Below are 23,601 nucleotides of genomic sequence, written 5' to 3'. Positions count from 1 at the left end.
TTTTGCCTGCTGTGATCTCTTTACATCTTAATACTGTTAGAAGATATTAGCTATATTTGTCATTTGTTTCTCATGCCGCCTCCACCTCCCTGGAATTGTTTTTGTCTATATTTTATTTATCTGTGGACCTGTTGCCTTCACCCTCTTTCCCCATCTCTCTTCCAATGTATGTTCCTTGAGGATGGGGACTTAACACGATTTTGGCCGTGTGTCCGCAGCACCTAGTACCATGCCTGACATATGACAAGCACTTAATAAGTTCCTATTTAAATAAAAAATGGTGCCTCCCCTATTGGATAAGTATGCCATATATGACTTCACCCAAGGTATAGATATGTGCATTTTTCTCATCCTATAGTTTCTCATTTGTAACAGTTGCAAAATGCACATGGAATAACAAGATAATTAAAAATCATTCTGTTTGCTTGGAAATGACCTCCAATTTATTTTCTCTCTCCCAGGAACAGGCTCAGCTCCTCACATACAGACCAACTTTGAGGGAACTGAGAGACTTCGGCTGACGTGCACATCCACCGGCTGGTATCCGAAGCCTCAGGCAGAGTGGAGGGACATTCATGGGGTGCCCTTGTCACCAGTCTCAATGATCATTAAGCAGCAGAACAACAGGCTGTTCTCTGTAGAAATGTCAATCGTGTTGCAGGCTAGTTTAAAAGAAAACATCTCTTGTTTCATTTGGAACCCCCTCCTCAAGCAAGAGAAGGAAGCAAAGGTTTTTTGGGCAGGTCAGTTCCCTCCCTAAATACCATAGCTAGCCTTCTGCCCAGAAAGAGAAAGCTCTAGGACCTTAAAAGAAAGGGAAAGCCAGATGCTTCCAAACATCTCACACATTCATGTGTCATTATGTTTGACATTTCACTATCAGGACATGTAGGATCTTAACAATGAAAGAGATTTCAGAAATTTGATTTTTCTGCCCTTTTTTTAGAGGGCAATCGGGGTTAAGTGACTTGCCCAAGGTCACATGGCTAGTAAGTGCTAAGTGTCTGAGGTTGGATTTGAGCTCAGGTCCTCCTGAGCCATTCACTGAGCCACCTACCCACCCCCAGAAATTCTCTAGTCTTAAGTGGCAGAGTCTGGATTCAAGCGTATCTTCAGAATACAAATCCAGTTCTCTTTCCAATGGATCAGAGTGCCCCTTCCTTGAGACTCTGGGGCTCTCTGTTTGCAAGGAGGCAGCCAGGACTGGAGGCCTTTTAGATTCCCTATTGCTGTAGTGGGATTGTGCCCATGTTTGTCAGCTGGGCTAGCCATTTTCAGGGAAGCCACAGAAGTAGACTGAATGAGGGCACACATTCATGTGGCTGCATTTACTCCCTAACGGATCACAAAGTCCCTCTTCTCCCACTGGTGAATTCCTTCTGGGTCCTCTGTCTTGGGGGCAGATTCAGGCTGGCCATGCTCCATCACTCTCCCAGGCATGCTTCTATCTCTAAGGATTTTTGCACCATGACTCAGCTGCCCTCTCACCCTGGAACTTTCCTTCTCACCTGGGGCCTTCTCTTCTCGAGATATGTTTGCCATGCTGCATTGCCCCTTACCCCATCATCCCCTTTCAAGCTTCCCTTTGGGTGTTTTCTTTCTCCACTGGAATGTCATGGACATCGTCCTGAAGATAGGGACTAGATTTATTTTTGCTTACGCTTCTTTCTTCAGCACTTAGCACAGGGCCTGGCAAATGTTGTTCCATTGCTTTCCAGTCATGTCTGACTCTGTGATCCAGTTGGGGGTTTTCTTGGCAGTGCATTGAATTTGGAATCAGGAAGACATAGATTCAGATCCTGCCTCAGATACTAGCTGTGTGACTCTAGGCTAGTCATTTAACCTCTCTGAGCTGCAACTTCCTAATTTGTAGAATAATGGAACTGGACATTCTAAGGTCATTTCTGGCTGTACAATCTCTGATAATTCTAATCCCAGCAATGCTGATTCTGCCAGGCTTCTTCCAGGGTTTGCCTATTTGGTAATAGCCCCTGGAGGAGGGTAGATCGAATACAGGGGTCCTTATATCATTAAGCATAAAAACACAGAGCAGGACTGACACATTTAAGGATTCAAGGTCAGTCCTACCTTCCTGACTCCTTACTAACTCTCCTTCTTTTGATTTTACCCCAACTCAATTCAATAAACATCTCCTTATTTCTTGAACTGGTAATCTTTAAGAAGAAAAAGATCCAGCTTCAGATCAACAGGCAGCAACTACAGTCTCTCTCCCTCTTTACCAGAGTTGCTAGAGATAGCCTTCATTTGGTCACAGCAGAGGCGATGTCTTAAATTACACCCTCTCCCTTCCTGGCCCTGTAGGCTGCCTTCTCTGCTGTGCTAATAGCCATGCAGAGGAGAGTCGGGCATCTGTCTGCATAGGTCAGTCAGTGCTCTGACCAGGAAATCAGGGTGCTATGAAACTAGGATTTATGGGTTCTAGGTCCGTCATACGTGGACCTTGGGTAAAGCACTAGAACTGCTCGGGCCTCTGTTGTCTCATCTTTTAAATTAGGATTTTGCTCTAATCAGTAAGGCATCGACTGCCTATAACTCTGAGATTTAATTTTTTCAGATGTTCCAGAGACCTCTTCCGGGATAATCCCACTGTTTATGTGCATATCTGTTGTTGTGATTTTCCTATTCTTCGCCAATCATGATGACATTCAAAGAAAAATCAGAGGTAAAGGGGTAAATCGGTGGCTTGAAATTATTTTACAATGCCATGGGAGAAGATTATGAACGGTCTGAGCCATTACTTGCAGAGTATTTTTAGTTTGACACTAGGGGGACCAGTTCAGACCATGAGAAACCCACTGAAAATCCAATTTGATTCCAAATAGATACTTGCAGGTGGGGTGTATTAATTGTACCCTACAAGAACTTTCAGATTCAAACTAGATGTCATTAGATGTGAATTTGGCCTTTGGCTTCTAAGTAAATAGGCTTCATATGGAAGGTAGTGTTGCAGCTGAGTTTTGGAGGAAACAGAATCTCAGAGACAGAGGGAAAGAGGGAGGGCATTCTAGATAAGGGGATAGTGTGTGTAAAGGCACAGAGATGAGAGCTAGAATGTTCTGCACAGGGAATGAAAAGAAGGTCAATTTGGCTTCGTGAAGGATATTGGTATGCAGTAAACTGGAAAGGTAGGTTGAAATCCGGTAACAGAGGCTTATGAATTAATTCTTCTTCATTTTTTTTGCTTTTTTTGGAGGGGGGAGGGCAGTGTAATTGGAGTTAAGTGACTTGCCTAAGGTCACATGGCTAGTAAGTGTTAAGCATCTGAGGCTGGATTTGAACTCAAGACTCCAGGGCCAGTCCCCTATTCACTGTGCCACCTAGCCACCCCAATTCTTCCTCATATTTTGCCTGAGTAGATAACAATAGCACCTGCTTCACAGGGTCATTGTGAGGAACAAATGAGATAATATGCTGAAAGTACTTTGCAAACCTTAAAAACACCATATAAATATGATCATTATTATTATTAAATATTGCCATCACTATTATTATGCCTTTATGGTCCCAATAACAAATTCTAAATGCTAATGAAGGAGCATAGCCACATACATTTTCACTTAATTATAATCTGGAGGAGAAAATTTTATGAAACTATGTGAAAATATCCATTTCTCAACATTACTAATAGATTTTCAAAATAAGATGATAAATGGTCCCTATTAAATTACTTTCCATTTTATTTCTCTCAGCACTAAGAGCCTGGAGGCAAGATTGCCTTGAATAATTCTGGAGATTTTCTGGATCCTGGAAAGTGTTAGGGAAGACAGTGAGGCAACAGGAGTGCCCGACGTTAAGAGCCTTTAGAAGTTCTTTGAGACATTAGGACTATCTTTGGTCCAGCCTGGAAGCTGACTAATTACTTGACACGGATCTAGGCTTGAAGCCTTGCAAAACCTTTTGCATGTATTTTCTCTTTCAAGCCTCACAGCAGGACCGTGAGATAGGAGCTAGAGACATGATGATCGTTTTCTAGTTGACTTGTCCTGGTCACACAGCTCCTAAGTGTCTCAGGTGTAACTGGAACTTCGGGCATCCCCGAGTCTGAAGATCCTTTTTCTTCTTCCCTCACTTGCATCTAACTTACCCAAACCCATTCCAGAACGTAACACGATCATTTCAATCCAACTCGATCTATGTTATCCGGTCACCCATTTTCATGCCCATGGCTTTGAATACCTACCTAGATGTTACTCTACCCTCACCTCACCCTCTCAGCTGAAGCCACTGCATTGTATTGTATGGCAAAGATCAGTTGGGGAGATAAAGCTAATAAACTGATTAATCCACCAACATTTATTAAGCACCCACTAGATGCTGGGCTTGGAGATACCAAGTAGCTGCCCTCAAAAAGCTTACATTCTCTCAGGACAGACATTTACTTGCATACACAGCCCATACATACAAACATTTACATACAGACTTTCATACTTACACAATACATTTATACAGTAGTAGAGTGATAGTCAATAGATATTTAAGTGCCTCCTATGTGCCAAGCATTGTGCTAATCCTTGGGGATACAAATATGAAAAAGACTCCCTGCCCTCCAGAAGTTTACAGTCTGAAGGGGGAGGATGACACATAAAGAAAGACGATGAAAATATAGGGGAAGGAGAAGGTCCTCAGCATGGAGGCACGACCAAAACCACAAAAGCCTGAGATGAGTACAGCCAGAAGGAAAAAAAAAGGGAAATCCAAAAGAAGTGCAGCCAGGTGGGAAATGAGGAGATGTCTGTGCTACTCCACTTCCTTAAATGGAATCTGAAAAGTTCATGGCTCCTCCCTCCAATCAGAGGGAGAGGGTGCTGCTGAGGTGTGAGTACCAAGCAGCCTCTGGTTGATTGGATCTTGCAAGATGATGAGATTTTCCAATAATGAGTTTACTGGGGGCTTGGGAGACTTGTGAAGGTATCCAAAATGGGTGCAGTGATACATTTAAAGAGGGAAAAGTGGAAGAGTTAGGATGGAATGGGGAGGGGAGGGGAAAGCAAAGATTTACAAGGACCTAAGCACTCTTCACCTCCTAACAATGCAACCAGCCAAGACCTTCAGTGATTTCCTCCTAGGGCTAGCATGCTCAGTCCAATTGTTTTCCATATCTCTAATCCTCAAGGTGCTGGATATCATAGTACAAACTAATCAGATAATAGTATATAAACACCTATCCATAATTACACACTAAATTGAGTAGTGTCGATTATAATTACAGGGAAATACAGATCAAGGTGAGCCCAGTTGGGTCAGAGTCCAGAATATTAGGCTTAGGACGTTTTCATAGGCCATCTGTTTTCTCTCCACCCCAAATGAAAATATTTACAATATTCTTGACCAATGGTTATTTAATTTATGCTTGCAGAATCCAGTGTTGGGGAGTTCATTGCCTTTTGAGGTAGATAGATGCCTCCAAATTTTTCTCACTCACAAAATCACAATAAGTATAAATTGAAAGAAACATCTGATCTCTTTTAGTCCAATTAGAACCTGAAAAGGATGTCTTTTGTAAAGAGACTTGACAAGTGCTCATTGGAAGGTCTCTCATTAGTGTGAACTAAAGGTTGCTGAAGGCAGCTCGTTCTACTTCGGGTCAAGCTGCCTTCAGGGAACTTGAGGCTCCCTTGAATAAAATATTAAGGAGAAAAAAAAGATTTGCATAAAGTGATGCTGATGAAAGAAAGCAATATATATATATATATATATATATATATATATATATAATAAACAACAGAATAAACATGGGTAAGACTGAAAATCAAAGGTACTCTGGCCAGAAACTAAGGGCAGTACTAGTACTGTCTTGCCAGAGTGAAAGGGCAGATCTTTCCTTTCAGTTAATGATCCATAAACTGAATCTTTCTTTGTTAGGGGCTGGGCAGGGGTGAATGTTTGTTGGGAAGTTGACTCATTCTTTCACTCTTCCCCAGACACTCTTTAAATCATTTCAAGATCTTTTGATTTTACATAATTTATATTCCCCATTGTTTCTTTTCTTCCACCCCTTCCCAGGCAGCCTTATAATAGCTTGAACCTATCATGACTACCCCTTGTAATAGCTAGAACCTTAATATTTTCAAAGTACTTTACAAATATCATCTCATTTTATTATCACAACAACCCTATGAAGTAAGTGTTATCTACCTCCATTTTATTGATGAGGAAACTGAAGCAGATAGAAATTAAGTGATTTTTTCCAAGATCACACAGCTAGGAAATTTCTGAAGCCATATTTTTAACTCAAACCTGTCTGGCTCCAGGTCAGGGGTTGTATTTATTACCTCAATCATTATCTTTTCAACTTTATTTCTCCAGTGATATTTTTCCCAAAATGTCCACTTCTGAGCTCACTTTGGTGTTATTTGCTTTAGTGGTTTTCTATGTTTTATTTTAAAGCTTGTGTTTTTTTTCTTCTCCTAATATGAATTTTCATTAACTACCTAAATGTTTCACAATAAAGAATTTTTAAAAAGGAGAAAAAGATTCAATGAAACTTAATGAACACATCAATGTTTAATTGAATACACAGTGTTCCATATCCACAGTCACCCTCCTTTGCAAAGAAGGACTGGGGAGACATCTTTTTGTATTTCTTTTGTGGGGTCAAACTTAGTCATTTTCATTTTTAGGAACTGCAAACTTTAAAAATATCAACCAACATGAGCCTTCCCACATACACGGTAGAACAGAGTGGGAAGAGAAGAAAGAATATATAAGGGTTATAGGAGATTTCTCATTTACACTGACAGGCAGGATAATTCTGATATCATTCCATGTGTCAAAGAAGAGAAAGTAGAGGTGCCCTTTCTCTCCTTGCAACCAGAAGAAGCAACAAAATTCTGATCAAATTCAATGAACAATATTAGTCTGCTACTATCACCTATCAAATTTAAGAGCACAGGATTTCTTTTGGTTAAAGATCAACAAACCTTTTTCTTTTTCAACTGGGGAGTTGAATTGAGAGGTTTGTTTTAGAAGTGTTCATTTTGTCAAAGCAAAATTTATCAATAAATAGAAAAATGTAAAAAAATTAAAAATTGAGTGACTGATAAAACACTTCAAAAGCAGGGCAAGTAGAAGCCATATAACTAAATTCAGTGATGAATGATCTAAGACATCATCTGGTCCAGTTCAAAAATTAAATAGATGAAGAAACTGAAGCCAAGAAAGGTGGGTGACTTTCCCAAGGTTACAGAGTGGCAGAATTTAGAGAAAATCATTGCCAGAAGTGCAGAGGAACTGTTCAAGGTCCTTGTAGGAGAATCAGATCTAGAATTCAGTGCAAAATCAAAGACTGACTACTTCCTTCTTTGTCTTTCTCTCTCTCCACCCTCCCCCACAGATACTTTTAACGACAAATTTGGTAAGTTATATATTTTCACCATAATTATACAAATATAAATGGGGAGACTACGTGCTATGGAAAAATTCTCATCTCTTTATGTTGTTGATTTCAGAAAAAAAGAAACTCTTGGAGGAGTCAAAATACTGCCATCTTAAAAACTGAGTGGGTTAGTCAGACAGTGAGTCAGAAAACTTTTGTAAAGAGCTTGCCATATGCCAGGCACCGTGCTGAGTGCTGGAGATGCAAAGCATGTAAATCATTATATGAGATCATAAAGTGGAAGAGAATAACACATAATAAGGTGGGGGAAGGGAGGATAGGCTATGAAGAGCTTTAAATGCCCCCAAAAGGGGCTTGGTATCTTATCCTAGAAAGAAGAAAAAGAAAACGGTGAGTCAACATATCAACACTGTTGTGTTACAGTTGAAAGTGTCATATGTCTGAAGACTCCTATCAGGAGAAGAAACTCCCCCCCAACATAAATTAAAAAAAAAAAACCCAACCCATAGACAACCAGCAGAAGAAACAGGAAGGCAAGCCCAGAAGTTGAGAATGTCTCCATATCAATGGAGAGATAAAGTTGAACAAAATCATTTAGCGAATACCTTTAATCATTTAATTAAATACAACAAATGCCTAAAACTGTAAATGTATATGAACTGAATGAATAATTCAAAATGCAAATATGAGCAAAATAGAGAATAGAGACTCTGAATAGCCAAATATCGGAAAGAGAAACCAAGTCAAAGAATTCCTAAAAAAAATACTTCTAGTCTGGATTTATTTAAAATGGAATTTTATTAGACAGTTAGAGAACAAATAATTCCAAGGCAATATAGAGGAAGAAGGATCAAAGGTCTTTAGATCTTAAAGAGACTAGAGATCTAGGCCAATTCCCCAATTTTACCCATGTCAAAGCACAGTGTGGCAATAGTTTAAGAGATATTCAAATTTAGAGAAAAAAATGGTGATTGGGAAGTAGCTTAGAAGCAAGGCATCTAGTACAAGTTACCTTATCAAAGAATTATAAATTGAAAGTTATTAAGGACCTTAGAGGCCAGTTAGACCAACCCACTCACTTCATAGGTGAGAAAACAGAGGTATAGAGAGATTAAATTACTTTTGCAAGGTCACAAAGTTGTTCAGAATTGGAGTTGAGACATTTTCATACATTGTTAGAAACATGAGTATAAGAGACTATTTCATTTAATACCCTCTCATGTTACAAATGGGGAAACTGAGTCCCAGACAAAGCAAGCAACATACCAAAGATCACAAGGAGAATTTGTAGGTGAAACAAACATAATAATAATCCAGGTTTTCTAACTTTGAGTACTTGTTTATTTATCTAGATTAGCTAATTTGGATACTTGAGAAAACAGAAAAGCAAATAATGGGATGGCCATAATGTGAAAAATGGATAATGTATATAAATGAGTTGGTAATTTTTCTCACTTTTCTTTTTATAGTCACTCTTAAAGATGAGCTTGGTGAGTTACACTTTTTTTTGTTCATAATCTAATCTATAAAATAATATGATGTACCATTGGATAATATTAATTTCATTGTTTTGTAGATTTTAGAGAAAAGAAAACTAGAGACAAAACATTGGTATCCCAAGTGACTGGATCAAAGAATAGATCATATAAATAACAAATAATTTTGAAATAATAATGAGTCAACATACTGATATTTAAGGGATGAGATTTAGTCAAGTCTTAGAAGAAAGTTTATGAATCTTAATGTCCCTATCATCAAAAGAAAGAAAGAGCTAGTAGTTTAAAAAAATCATCAAATTTATAAACCCAAAACAAAACATAAGAGAAAAAATATTGAAAACTAAATGTCCATTAAGATGTTAGATAAAATAAATATCTGTTTTTTTGGAGAACGTTATGATCTGTGAATAATTTGATAATATTATATCTTTTAAAGAGAGGGTTGAAAGCTAATCGCCAATATTAATAATAAAGAGGGAGAATTTCTAAATCAATGGAGAAGGTTTAAAAATGTTATTATAAATGATTGTATTAAATTATATCCCAACAAAATGGAAAATTTCCATGAACTAGTTGACAACAGAGAAAAATACAAAAGATAAAAAAGAGCAGAATTTGTAATAGAGAGCCCAAACACCCATACATCAGAAGGTGAAATCAAGCTAAATGATTTCTCCAAGAAAATCATTTGGTCAGTCAAAAAGCATTTAAGTTCCACAAAAGGGAAGAGAAATATGAGATTATAGCTAGCGGAGATGAATGGATCAAGTGAGGATGTTTTGAGGCTGGAGGAGACATGAGTTTGTAGACAGTATGGAAGCAACCTTCAGGCAGGGAGAGATTGGGGATGGTAGAGGGAGTAATCTGTTGGGGGAAAGATGGAATGGAATCATTTGTAGCTATAGAGGGGTTTTCCTTGACAAGGAGAAAGTCTGTCTCTTCATATAAGACAGGAATGAAGGAGGAGATAGTTGGTTAAAGGTATTTAAGTCATATGAGAAGAATAGAGAAAAAGGAGATCTCTGTGAATGGCTCCAATTTTTACCAGGCAAAGTTCTCAGATTGGAGAGTGGGGGAAGGGGAGATATGGGAAGTTTGGCAGCCAGTGGAAAAAAGTTTGGAGCAGCTGCTGTGGTCAGTGGCAAAATGAGTTTATTAAGGAGTGTAGAGAGATTGCCTTGCAGCAGTGAGGGCCCAGTTGAGGTTATGTAACATAAATTTGTAGTGGATCTAGTCAGCACAATTATGTGATTTTTCTCCAGTGTTTTTCAGCTGCACATGAGTAGGAGCAAAGGCTGTGGATGGTAGGAATGATCCACTCTTGAGGTTAGACAGGGTAAGTTCCTTGATAGGGAAAGTATACAAAGAATAGAGGAGAAAAGGACCTGGTAGAGTTGAACTAATTCACAAAGGGGTCAAGATGGAGAAAGGAGGAAAATTTAGCCAATGCAGGAATGATCACCTGGGAAAAAATCAAGGAGTAGAGGAATTGAAAGTTATGGTGAGCATGAGTAGTGAGGTTTGGGGTTTTGAGGCAGAGGGAGAGGTGGAATAACCATTGTTTGTGATCAGGTAAGGATATTTCAGAGTTTATAAACATAGAAGTGGTGCATTTGTGGGTGACAGCAAGATGAAGGGTATTGCCTTTTCTGTGTAACTGAGGTAGGGTGGGGAAGTAGGTCCTGTGAAATGAGAATATTGAAGAACTGGGAAGGAGGGTGAACTAGTCACAGAATTCATTGCAAAAAGAAGGGAAGTGTCCTGGATGTCAATAAACAGAAACTACCAGAATCTGATTGGGTGGTGGATCTGGATTGAGTGAATCTAAAAGGGAGAAGTTCCTGAGAGAGGGTCATGGAGGATAGTCTGGACATGACAGTGGTGAACAAGTTCTATTCTAACTGCCCCACCTCACCCAGCGAGTGGGACAAATGAGTGAAAATGTAACTAGTGCTGGAAAGAGACCAAGAAGATTGTAATAAAGAGAGAGTCAGTTTTCAGTGGGAGACAAAATATGGAAGGAGTGGGAAAGGAAAAGTTTTAAAATGAAAACACATTTGTTACCTATGGAGCAAGCATTCCAGACAGCACAGTGGAAGGGTTGAGTACCTTTATTTTTTTTTTAAAGCAATCGGGGTTAAGTAACTTGCTCAAGGTTACACGGCCAGTTATTTCTGGGTGTGGTACTGAGTATCTGAGCCCAGATTTGATCCAGGTCATCCCGACACTGGAGCCAGAGCTCTTACTCGCTAAGCCACCTGGCCGCCCCTTTGAGTACCTTTGGAATGGAACATCGTGGGAGTTGGGTTAAGAGTGATGGGAATAAGGGAATGGATAGTGGGAGATGGCGAATGAGATGTGAATAATTATCGTCTCTGGTTCAGAAAGCTAGGAAGAGGAGGGTATGGCAGAGGGGGTGCTTATTAATCATTGATAAACTAATTCAGGTAGATTATCAATATTCCTAGAAGTTCGCCTTCCGAGTAGAATCCTCTCAGAGCATCAGTCACCTTAGGGGAGAGCACTAATGGAGGCAACAGACGGAATGTTATTTTTTCCCTTGCAGGCTGGCCAGGCCAGGCCAAGAGACAACTGGAGGGAGCAGAATGGAATGGTGCTTCTCTCCCGTGCGCGCAGGGGCAGGCCAGTCCAGAAGACATGCAGAGGGAGCAAGAAGGAATAGGGTCTGCCTGTCTTCTTTGTTATCCTGAAGAGGCCCAACAAGAAGGCCAAAAGGAAGCGGAGTGGAATCTCTCCCCCTCCCCTGCCATCTTGAAAAGGCCAGGTTAGGAGTCCGGGGCAGGAGGGAAGGGTGTCTCTCTTCATCTTGCTCAATCAGGAAGAGTTGAGATGAATTTAAAATTGAATTCTATTCAAAACTGTAAAAATAAATCATTCCTAGGTTATATAAACCAAAAAAAAAATAGAGAAGGCATCTTATGAAATTCCTTCTATGACACAAATTTATTGTCTTGATGCCCAGACCAGGAAGAGATAAAGTAGAGCAAAAAAGTAGACCTATATCAGAAATGAACATTACTGTAAGAATATGAATTAAAATATGACAAAAGAGGCTATAGCTGTGTATTTAAAAATTATTTATAGTTACCAAGTTGAATTTATACCAGAAATCCACGGATGATTCAAATTTAGGGAAATTGAAAATGTAATCATATTAATAGTAAGCACAATTAAAATTAATTTTGTTATGAAATATTGACACCCCAAAATCCTTTTAGAGAAAAACATCCAAAAGCACAAAAATTAAAAGATCTTACAATTATACATATAAGTATATAAAACCAAATACTAATGTAATTTGTAACACATAAATACTAGAAGCATCCCCAGTGAGATCAGGGATGATACAAGGATGCCAACTCTTTCTATCATTATTTCATTTAGTTCTAGAAATGGTATTTTTATGAAAACAGAAAAAATAACAATGGAATCAGGATAGTCAAAGAAGTTGTAAAAATCACCTCTTTATAGACAGTATGATGATTTCCTTCTGGAGAAGCAGAGAATGAAGAAAAAAAATCTAAAATAATTAAAAACTTTAGAAAAGTGTCAAAGATGCAAAATCAATTAATTGAAGAGCATTTATTAAGCCCTACTAAGGTCTATGAAACATAGCAATTTAAACTAGTCATGTCTTTCTAGATATTACTAACAAAACCCAGTGGGAAGAGATAGGACAAAATTCTATGTAATTTTAAAAAATGTACTAAATTTTTGAGAATTTACATACTAAGATACACAAATATTATATAAATGCAACCAGAAAGCATTTTATAGAAATAAAAGAGGATATATTTATAGGATTTTATAATATTTTATAGAAATAAGGGAAGATAAAGGAAATAAAGGACCACTAAAATTTTGGAAGGTATTAAATCTTTAGGACTGGGCTTTACTAGGATAAGAAAAATGGCATTACCATACAGTAGTGGTTCTCAAGCTTTCTTAAAAATTATTACAAGAATATACACTATTTTTTTTGTTTACCACAAAGTTGTGGAAAATAGGAAAATTATTTGTAGATTTTTTTAGATCAATACAGTATACCTTATAATACAACATATTCAAAATATATGCATAATATTTACATACTACAAATAGAGAAAAATGGAAGGTTATATAACAAGCTTTTGAGAGGAAAAATTCATAAGCAGACTTTGGATAATAGAACATAAAAACAAAAGAGACAAACTCATCTATATATATATTTTGAAAGTTTTCACACAAAGGGAATCAATATGACTAGAATCAGAAGAAAAATATGGCTTCAAAAGAAACTTTTCATTTAGTATATCTGGGAAATGTCTAACATACAAAATCTATGAGGAATTGATACAAATTGATGACTATCTATCTTATATGGACAAATGAAGGTTATAAATAAAAATTTTTAAAAGAAGAAATACCAACTATCAACAGTTATCTCAAAAATGTTTAAAATCAATAGTAATAAAAGTACAAATTAAAAGACAAACTAAGCATCACTTTAAGGTCACATAGCTATCAAACACAAGAAAATTCTTTGTTGGAGAGTTTGTGGGAAGACAGGAATCATAATTAAAAGTGGAAGATTTTGGACGTTTCCCCTCTTCTGGAATGCAATTTGGAATTATTCAAGAAAAGTCACTCAATTGTCCATACTCACTTGACTCAGAGATTTCACTAATGAGTTTATTGAGAATTAGAAATGATCATACAAAAGTTTTTATAGCAGCAGTATTTGTGATAACAAAATATGTTCCTAATACTTGAGGAATGACGGAGAAATGTAGTTCAATATACTAGAATAACATTGCTATGTAAAAAAGACGATATCTAAAGAATTTAGAGGAACTGATTGCATGAAATAATGAATAAAGAAGGCAGAATAAAAGAGCATATATGCAATGATTATACGTTAAACAAAGTCACTAGCCCCTGAAAGGCAAGAAAAGTCAACTATAGATGCTTGTACTGTACTGCTAAAGTTAAAGTACTTTCATTAAAATATTAACAATAGACAAGCAAAATATTTAAGATGAGGATTTGGAAGTGGGTTTTTTTGTGTATCACTATATCAGCATATTTTTTTTTAAATAAAGGAAAAAGTAATTGAATTTAGAAAAAGGGATGAATGGAAGGAACATTTGAGAGTTTTAAAAGGATGGGAAAGCAGTGGGTATATAAGGAGAGAATGGACACAATGGGCAGACAATTTGCTGGAGAAGGTGGGATGGAATATTGGTCATTCAACCACGTAGGATTTTTTAACCACCAGTCCACCACATACCACGTAAGAGAAGCCACCTCATTGCTCTGAGCCTTGGATTCCTCATATGTAGAATAAGACTGATGCTGATTTTTAAGAACTTCAATTCTAAATCATGTTTTGGGTCATGAGTACCTCAGAGGCAAGAGAATGTAATCTATTAACAGAGAATGTAATTAATTAACAGTAAGTCGTGCGTAAATTGATCTGTGGAAGGAGTATTCCTTGCAGCACGTGCAAATATTCTTTCTCTGCTCCTAGTCAGTTATGAGGGAATTTGAGGACTTGACTTTAATCCAAGTGAATTGGTGAATGAGGATCCCCTAATTGGCTACTAAGTAGGAAGATCTGAGGACTCAGGGGCCCTTTTAGAAGAAAACACAGCTTCCTGTTTGCTCCCTCTTGGCTGCAATTCAGTGGATGATTAAATGTCATTCTAGTATGAGGTGGGGAAAGGACAAAGTCCTGTCTTCCCTATTTGGCCCCTAACGTCCCTCCCTATGCTGGTGTTATGGCAACCAGTGCAGAGGGGTTCAATCAGGTGAACTTTAGCTGAGGTGACTGGCTACCTCTGACTGCCTTCTGGTGTTCCTTTCCTTCAGTAGGTGACATTGTGAAGGTGAAATGTTGGGAGGTCTGTGAGAAGAGGCAAGAGTGTATACCAGGATGATTATAATGGCAGCAATGTCAAGGCTGGGTTTGAAGAAAGGGAAATAGCTTTGGTGGAAAGACCACCAGAAAGTAAAATAAATTTGGATGTTTCAGTACCAGACATGAAAAATGGAAAATGATTAGTTAGAAGCCTTGCAAAAATTGCTTTTTATGCCAATGACGTTTAACTACCAGCTTTCCAGAAAATTGTACAGTAGTTAAAATGACTAAACTCTATCCTGTTCATTCTGTTTCTGTGCAGTATGATCCTTTATTGCTTTTGTCAGGAGTAAATTTCCTATAAAATATCTTATTATATTTGTGCTTTGAGTATATTTGTTAGTTGTTTCTCTTTTGGGGAGAAATCTAGTCATGAATTATAACTTTATTAGCCAGGGTGGGGACTTACTAATGAGCTAAAGAATATGAGAAAAAGGATCCTAATCTACATAGAACTCAAGATTGCCCAGAGCTGTGTCTGGGCAGTCAATAATGACTAGGCAAAGGATGTTGAGTGGTCACCAGCCCCTGTGGATGCAGCCAAGCTGTGTCTCTGCACCTTGTGTGCAATTTTAATCTTATATCTTCTTTTGGTTTTATTTCAGACTTACAAACTGCCGAGAAACACAGAGGTAATCACTGAAGAGGTGCCTTATCAGCAGAATCTGTGGGGAGCCAAAAATGTCTTTGAATAAGATCTGAGCTTATACTGAACTGCAAGTTTCACTTTAATTCACAGTGTTGGATGACAGTCAAGAAACCTATCTATCTAATATCATCTAAGTCTTCATCAAAAGAGGCTTAAAAATAGCCAGGACTAGGGAGCAGAGAGTCCCATTATACTTTGCTCTGGGCAGACTCCATCTGGAGTATTACTGATTTTAATTTTAGGAGCCATTTATGAAGGACATTTACAAGTTGAGAGAATCCAGGGAAGGGAAATCAGGGTGGTGAAAGGCCTTAAGTTGATGCCAAGTGAGAATCAATAGAAGAAACTGTGGATATTTAGGTTAGATGTGTTGGGGAAGCTTGGTGGTTCACTGAATAGAGTATTGGGCATGAAGTCAAGGATATCCAAGTTCAAATCCAGTCACAGACACTAGTAGTATGACCTTGGGAAAGTCACTTAGTCTTTGCCTCATTTCCCTCCACTGTAGAATGGAGATCATATTGGGAATCACCTGCCTTCCAAGGTTGTTGTGAGGGTCAAATGAGATAATTGTAAAGGGAGAACAACTCTTGGCAATAGTAGGTGCTATATAAATCCTAGCTTTTTTTTTTTTTTTTTTTTTTTTACAAAAGAGAATATTTAAGTTATTCAAGGAGCCATGTGAAATAGGGATTATAATTATTCTGCTTGGGCCCAGAAAGCAGACTAGAGATAGCTCTAAGGCAAAATGGTGACCTGAAGTTAGGACGATGTGGTAGAGTGAAAAAAGTGCTGCCTCTGGGGTCAGAGGACTCGAGTTAAAATTCTCCCTCCATCACTTACCACCTTTACAGCCTTGGGAAAATCACTCAACCTTTTTGGGCCACAGTTGCCTCATCTGTAGAAAGTGGGAACTGGTGAGCACGATGCTTCTAAGGTCCCTTCTAATTAAAGATCTGTGTCCCACTGAGCTCTAAAATGAGCTCTTTGCTTCATTCTCTCTCTCTTTTGTATCGCTAGAGCTTAGCATAGTGACTGTTGTGTAGTAGGTAATTAATAAATGCTTCTAACTGGATTTAAAGGCTGAATCTGGCACTTGGTGTAATTTGGCACAAAGTAAGCATTTAATCCATGTTTCTTGATTGACTGACAGCTTAAGAAACATTCTTATTTACAGTACATTCTCTTTCAACTCACGTATTGGGCTGAAAGACCTCTTAAGTCCTTCGAACAGATTTTGTGATTCTGTGAATAATCGGTCACATTTATATAGAGTTTTAAGGTTTGCAAAGACTTTTAAAAAACAATTTTGTTTGACCCTATTTTACACAGCCCTTCTCCTTGAAACTCTTTTCTTGGACCCTTTTACACTATACTATTATATTACATCCCCCTTCCCCTATTGTTTTCACTTACGTTTCTAACTGTTCCTTGACAATATAGTAAAAGGTGCCGTAACCTAGAAAGTATATGGAGGAGTGCCTTCAAGGAAGTGTGACTATACTACAAAGGAACATGATAGATTCAGCAACTAGGGGGCATACAGCTAGACAGTTCAAGTTTGGTTTCAGATACTAGCTGTGTGACCAGAGGTAAGTCAATTAATTGACTTGCCTTAGTTTCCTCAACTGCTAAATGGGGACAATAATAACACTGACCTCTTAGGGTTATTGTGTAGATAAAAATGACATCATATTTGTAAAGTATTTCAACAATCTTAAAGCCTGCTATAATTATTTGCTTGGTTTTTTTTTTAAGGTAATGGGATACTAAATTTGAAGAGGAAAGACAGACGTCCTTCTGAGTTAGGGGGAATGGAGATAGGGCAAGTGAAAAGACTAAAATGTACTGAAGAAAAAACAAGGAAGCTGAAAGAAGTTCAGTCATGTGGCCTTGTATTTCTCAGCAAAATCAGGGGGAAGGCATTGGCTGAATGTGTCCACATGTGTTTGGGGGAGAGGTTGGTGCCTTGAGCTTGGAGGTGGTTTGGAATAGTGGTTGGGAAATATGTTCTAGGGAATCATTAAGAGATGAAATATCATTAATAATGCACATCACTGGGGGTGGGGGGTAGTTGAAGTGATGGATGTTGGCTGTAGACTCTTATCTCTAACTCCAGGATTGAACCTGTACATTTCTCTGCAGTGGACATCACTTTGGATGCGGACACAGCTCATCCTTACCTCCTTCCTCGAAACGATGGCAAAAGTGTCTTTTCCTGTTCTCAGAAGCTAAAAAAGCCCAAGTGTGCTAAGCGATTTGAAACCCTGGTCTGTGTGCTGGGCAAGGAGAAATTCATTTCAGGGCAATTCTACTGGGAAGTTCAGGTAGAAAACAAGATGAAGTGGACTCTGGGACTCTGTAGGGACTCAGTCTGCAGAAAGGAGGGGGTCCGGTTCACACCAGAAGCTGGGTTCTGGACTATCTCTCTGAAGAAAGGGAATGAGTACTGGGCCCTCTCTAACCCTCAGACTTGTCTGCAGTTGGAAGTGGTCCCCAAGATTGTGGGAATTTTCCTGGACTATGAAGCTGGATGGATCTCCTTCTTCAATGTGACTGATCGTACTCACATCTACACCTTCCAGGACACCTTTAATGAGGCTCTAAGGCCATGCATCTGTCCTGGTCCCCTCTCTATATGGGAAAACATCGTTCCTATCACCATTCCATTCCAAAGACAGGGGATTCTCAAGTCTCCTAAACATCCTAAAGCCACACAAGAGCCTGAAAATTGTCTTGAGTAAGCAGATATGGGCTCTTGAGGAGAAGCCACCTTATCCACAACCCTGAGTACAAATGTACTTGCCTTTCATCTTTGTTGGAGGACACAGAAATTTTAGGAATACCTCTTCAGTACATGTTGAGAATTCTCCCACATGTCCTTCTTTGTTCCTATGCACACCTCTGCTCCATTTGGCATGAGGGTTTCCTAAGACCTTTTCAGGGCTATTTATCCACCTGTAGTATCCACTTGCCACCTAACTCTCACCCATGGTTCCAAGAAGCTGTAGCATCCACAACCTGGTAAAACCTTGTTGGCAGGTGGGATAAGCCAGGTTGAAGGTAACCAAGAGGACTCAAAACTTTGGTGAGTTAGGGGGATGTCTATCCCAAGCAGATAAAGACTACCCCCGGTAGAATGGGTGGATGAGAACAATTTGTTCCAGTGGCCACGAAGACAGCTGAAGCAGGCTCTGTGAAGTGCTTAGAGCTTGGTCAGACATCCAAGACTCCAAGATCATCCACTGCGTCCCGGGCCATCGTCAGTCATCCCAACTTTTGTCTTACCACTAGACTTCGATGACTCTGGAAGAGCTGGTGAGACTGATGACTTCGTGCAACTCTGTCGCACTTAGATACAGGTCACTCTCAAGTCAAAACACCACATGTCACCTCTTTGAAAACCTCCTAACCTCTCCAACTTTTATTTGTTTCAGCACCATGAAAATTCCGAGTGTACCTTTTCTGAACCAAATACTAGCCCATGGATCAAGGAACACATTTGCCAGGAAGAAGGGTAGTTTATTTTTGTGGAAAATATTGGCTGGCTACCATAACTAGTTAGAATTCCTGCCACCCAGAATTATGAGTAGCCAGTGTATTCATATGCACACAGTTATACTTTTGAATTGGTATCCAGGTCATGTGAGATCTTCCCCATCTACATCATGAATCTGTGCAATTGCACTAGCAAACATGTAGTATCTTTCTGGAGAGTTATCTGACAAAATCTGACAATTTATCTAAACAATAAAGTTTACAAAAATAATCCTAGCTTTTGATCCAGTAATTCTGTTGTTAGGAATATAGCCTGATGGTATTATCAAAATAAAAATAGAACAGTCTGTTAAAAAATATCCATAACTCCATTAAATGTATTTGAAAAAAACCTAGCAATAACATTAAATGGCAATATGTCTCTTCCCTCCACCCATAAATCTGGGGCATTGCTCATTTTCTCCATTTTGTCTTGTCTCATACAATTTATCCTTTACAACCTGGATTCCACTCAATTGGCAATGCGCACTCTAAGACTATGGTAAATGCCCACAGTCAATGGGAAGAGGAGTTTCATGCATCACACCCACATGTATGTATTTATGTATGTATCCATATCACATGTGGTCAGAGTGCCTGATGGAAGGGCAATTCTTCCTTTGACGTTTCTTAGCCTCCTATGTCTTCTTGTGTCACTACTCTCCTTTTCCTGTTCCGGGTCCCCATTGGATCGTCCTCTCTGCTAGATTTGTACCTGAGCTTCCCATCTTCTCTCTTCTGCTTCTTATTACTGCTGTTGATCACCACCTCTGCTGATTTGAGCCACTTTTTCTCCCTGTTGATGCCACTTATAGGGATTATATAATTTTTTAAAATTATATAAATTAAGACTGGAAAGAGAAGCTACAGCCAGAATGTGAAGGTTTTAAATGACAAGCAGGAGTTTGTATTTAATCTTTAGTCTTTTCCTATTTATATTGGCTCTTTCTTTGTTGACCAGAAACATATCTATGTCTCCATCATCCTTAAGCAACTTCACTGTGACTCTATCATCCCTTCATGTTATCATATTTTATTTTTTCTTGAACAAAGACTACATGCTCATTTTTTCCATTTCTTCTCCTCCTACCCTTTACTTTACCCTTTGTGATCAGCATTCCAACCTTGTCACCAAAACTACTGTCTCCAATGCTGCCAATAATTTATTAGTTGTGCATTCTGATGTCCTTTTCTCTGTCCTCATCATTCTTGGCCTCTGCAGACTTTGCTATAGTTAGTTATCCCCTCATTCTGGATCCTGTATCTTTTCGGCATTTCATGATATTGTTCTCTCCAATTTCCCTTCCTACCCATCTGACCACTCCTCAGTCATCATCCACATTCTACCCCCAAATTCTGTGTTCCCAGTCCCATCCCATCCCATCCCATCCCATCCCATCCCATCCCATCCCATCCCATCCCATCCCATCCCATCCCATCCCATCCAATTCAGTAAACATGTATTGAGTGCTTCTTATGTATGTGATATTGTACTAAGCACTGGGAGTACAATTAATAAAAAGAATGACAGTCCCTGCCCTCAAAGAATTTACAATGTAAAGGTGGGGGAGGTGGGTGTAGCAGCAAGCACCCTGGAGTCCCTAGGGTGGCTGCTCACACAGGTTCTTGGATCTGCTTTGTTAAAGGAAAGCAACTCAAAATGGGTTAACAAGCTTACTTTAATCAGTCAGACCATATATCGTTTACCTTGTTCAGGGCAAAAAGGTCAGCACCCTGAACCTCAAAATATACAGGCATAATTATCAAGACAGAAACATCAAGTAGACAGATTTCCAAACTGTCCAACCATTACATCCATACCCAGTCAACATCTGGGTTTCCACATTCTGGGTCTTTCAAAGCCGGGGGACTCTCAACAACGGCTTCCCAGAATTCAGATCAAATCACAGAACATTTCTCAAAGTGAGTCCCAAAACAAAGCTACACATCAGTGCTTATATAGCCTTCTCCTGGCTCAGAGAATGTAACAACCTTTTTGACCCACTGGCCAATCAAAAAGTATCTTCTGAAAAACAAGCCTCCCTCCCCAGGCTTCTGGTGCACTTTAGCCTAGGGGCAGGGAAGATCTTTAAAATTTAAATTCGCATTACAGTGGGGTAGAGGGGAAGCAACACAGGAAAGGTGTTGTCAGGGGCAGGGGGAAGAGGACACCAGAAGGTTCACAGTGTGGGAGAATCTTCTGTGGAATGGAACAAGACAAGTCAGCAGATTCAAAGGGAAAGCTCCCTATGGTTTACGTGGGATTTTCTTCTTTTCTCTCTTCCTTTCCTTGTCATTCATCTGAATGACTAACTACGATACCTCCCCATTCTCAGTACCTTCCATCTACTCGCTATAAATCTTGTATGGACATAGTTATTTACACATTCTCTGCACCAATAGAATACAAGCTCATTGAGGGCAGGGATGGACTTTTAATCTTTTCTCATATACCCAGCACTTGCCACAGTGTGGGTTACATAGTGAGTGTTTAATAAATGTTTATAGACTAACCGTCAGGTTTTGCCAAACATAGTGACTGCTGGATAGTACTTTTGTATGATCTCTAAATGTTCTCTTGGCATCCAGTGATTAGCTCGTTATATCCATGGCTAGAAGGCATTCCATCTTTCTCCTCATTTTCCTTTTCTTTCTCCTCTTCCTTCACTGCTTTCTCATTATTCTTATTTTTCCTTCTTTTCTTCCTCCCTTTGTATTTATATCACTTTAAAAAAATCTTTCAAAGTTCTTCAACTCAAATTTTCCTCATTAGACCTTCAGGACAACTCAACCCCCAGGTGGCTTTCAATTTTCAGCAGTTATTAATATGTTTATTTCATGAGTGAGAAAATTGAGACAGGCTAAAAGACTGGGACTCAGTTTATTCAACTGTAAATTGAGAGATTTGGGCTAGATGGTTTATGAGGTCCCTTTCAGATCTAGATTTTAAGACTCTCTGATCTTATAATTGGCTCTGGGTCAGCACTGGCAAAAATAACAGTTTATTCAAAATTCACAAAGGAACTTAATGACTAAGATAAGACTTGAACCCAGGACTCACTTTTTCTTGTACCTCATCTCTAACCTATATACTGGAGATTAGAACCATGTAAATGGCAGGAGAGAGACTTTCCCTGGACTGAGGTGCCTCACTGACCACCTGTACAACTCTTCATTGTCAAAGATGGGTCCATGAGTGCATTCCCTGGCTTTCAGTCATCTGGGTCAGATTGGACGGCAAGGAAGGGATAGGTCTGTTCTACGTGTGGGCCGCTATTTTGTGACCAAGGTTCAGTCCATTTAACTGTGTCTGGTAGACTGGTTTTCCAAGTAGTTTGGAGAATAGTATTGGAAGCAGTGGCAGCTGATCTCATGCAGCTTCCCAGAGTCCCTGTGAGAGAATCTCAGTTCAGACCCACCAGGCTCTGTCCTCTGAGGCCTCACGCTCCCTCACCTTCTTGAGCTTCAAACGATCTTGACAGCCTGAGGAGAAATGGACAGTGACTTCTCTTTGGGCTCTATTTTGCTCATTAGTTGATGAAATCACAGAATCTCAGAGTTGGTGGGGACCTCAGAGCTCATTTAGTCCATGAGGAAACTGGGACCCAGAAGGAGGAAGGGATGCCCCAAGTTCACACAGGTGGGGCAAAGAGAGAATCAAAGCCCCTGGAAGGCCCCTCTTCCAGAGTCAGCACTCTTTCTTTCCACCTGAGCCAAGATGCCTCAGGTGGAGACAGTTCAGAGCTGTCTAGAGATAGTCTTGGGACAGTTTCTCAGGACCACATCTGGGTAAAATTTCCCTCTTAATGGAAACATTCTTTTTTTTTTTTTTTTTGCTTTTTGGAGGGCATTTGGGGTTAAGTGACTTGCCGCCCCCTTAATTGAAACATTCTTGTTTGCAGTTCTTAGTGTACCTGGTGAAGTCAGTAAAAAAGCCTCTCTGATTAGGGTCTGTTTTCAGAGGGCCTGAGTTTTAATCTCAAGCTGCTCTCATTAAACTAACCTTGGGCAAACCACTGACCCCCAGGGCCTCAGTCTTCTCATCTGTAAGTTAGGTCAACAAGCACTTACTAATGTCTACTATATCACATGCCGTGCTCAGCACTGGAAATACAAAGGAAAACAAAAGACAGGTCCTGCTCTTAAGAGAAAGTGTTCACAGTATAACACAGGGCTAGGGATCCTGTGGCTTTGAGGCCACATGTGGCCCTCTAGGGCCTCAAGTACAGCCCTTTGACTAAATCCAAACTTAACAGAGCAAATTTTAATACAAGGATTTGTTCTGGGAAACTTGGACTCAGTCAAAAGGCTGCACTGAGGACCTAGAAGGTCACATGTGACCTCAAGGCTGCAGGCTCCCACCCTTGGATTCTAAAGGGTGAGACATGTGAAAAATTATGTTCAATGTATATATACATACATACAGTAAGATATGCATGTGTGTACATACATTTGTATGCACGTATGTATGTATATATCTATCTACCTACTTATCTATCCATCATGCCTATCTGTCTGTCTATCATCTATCTGTCTGTCTATCATCTATCTATCTGTCTGTCTGTCTGTCTGTCTATCTATCTATCTATCTATCTGTCTGTCTGTCTGTCTGTCTGTCTGTCTATCTATCTATCTATCT

General features: G+C 39.2%; 1 protein-coding gene across 1 annotated transcript in view; it reads left to right on the top strand.

Moving 5' to 3' along the window:
- Nucleotides 1-19,388, top strand: part of LOC138177076 (butyrophilin subfamily 2 member A1-like) — a 32,813-nt gene extending 13,425 nt beyond the window's left edge. Inside the window, exons 4-10 of the mRNA XM_069108061.1 lie at nucleotides 462-743; nucleotides 2,576-2,683; nucleotides 7,355-7,375; nucleotides 8,827-8,847; nucleotides 11,423-11,641; nucleotides 15,382-15,408; nucleotides 17,571-19,388. Coding sequence (XP_068964162.1) covers nucleotides 462-743; nucleotides 2,576-2,683; nucleotides 7,355-7,375; nucleotides 8,827-8,847; nucleotides 11,423-11,641; nucleotides 15,382-15,408; nucleotides 17,571-18,169 — 1,277 coding nt within the window. The 3' untranslated portion in view covers nucleotides 18,170-19,388. The remainder of the gene's footprint in view (nucleotides 1-461; nucleotides 744-2,575; nucleotides 2,684-7,354; nucleotides 7,376-8,826; nucleotides 8,848-11,422; nucleotides 11,642-15,381; nucleotides 15,409-17,570) is intronic.
- Nucleotides 19,389-23,601: the final 4,213 nt, after the last annotated feature.

This window comes from Petaurus breviceps, unplaced genomic scaffold (assembly GCF_028583685.1).
Source record: "Petaurus breviceps papuanus isolate PSGF00001 unplaced genomic scaffold, PetGlider_PUasm1.0 90330, whole genome shotgun sequence".
Taxonomy (NCBI): domain Eukaryota; kingdom Metazoa; phylum Chordata; class Mammalia; order Diprotodontia; family Petauridae; genus Petaurus; species Petaurus breviceps.
This window is presented reverse-complemented; position numbering and strand designations above follow the sequence as displayed.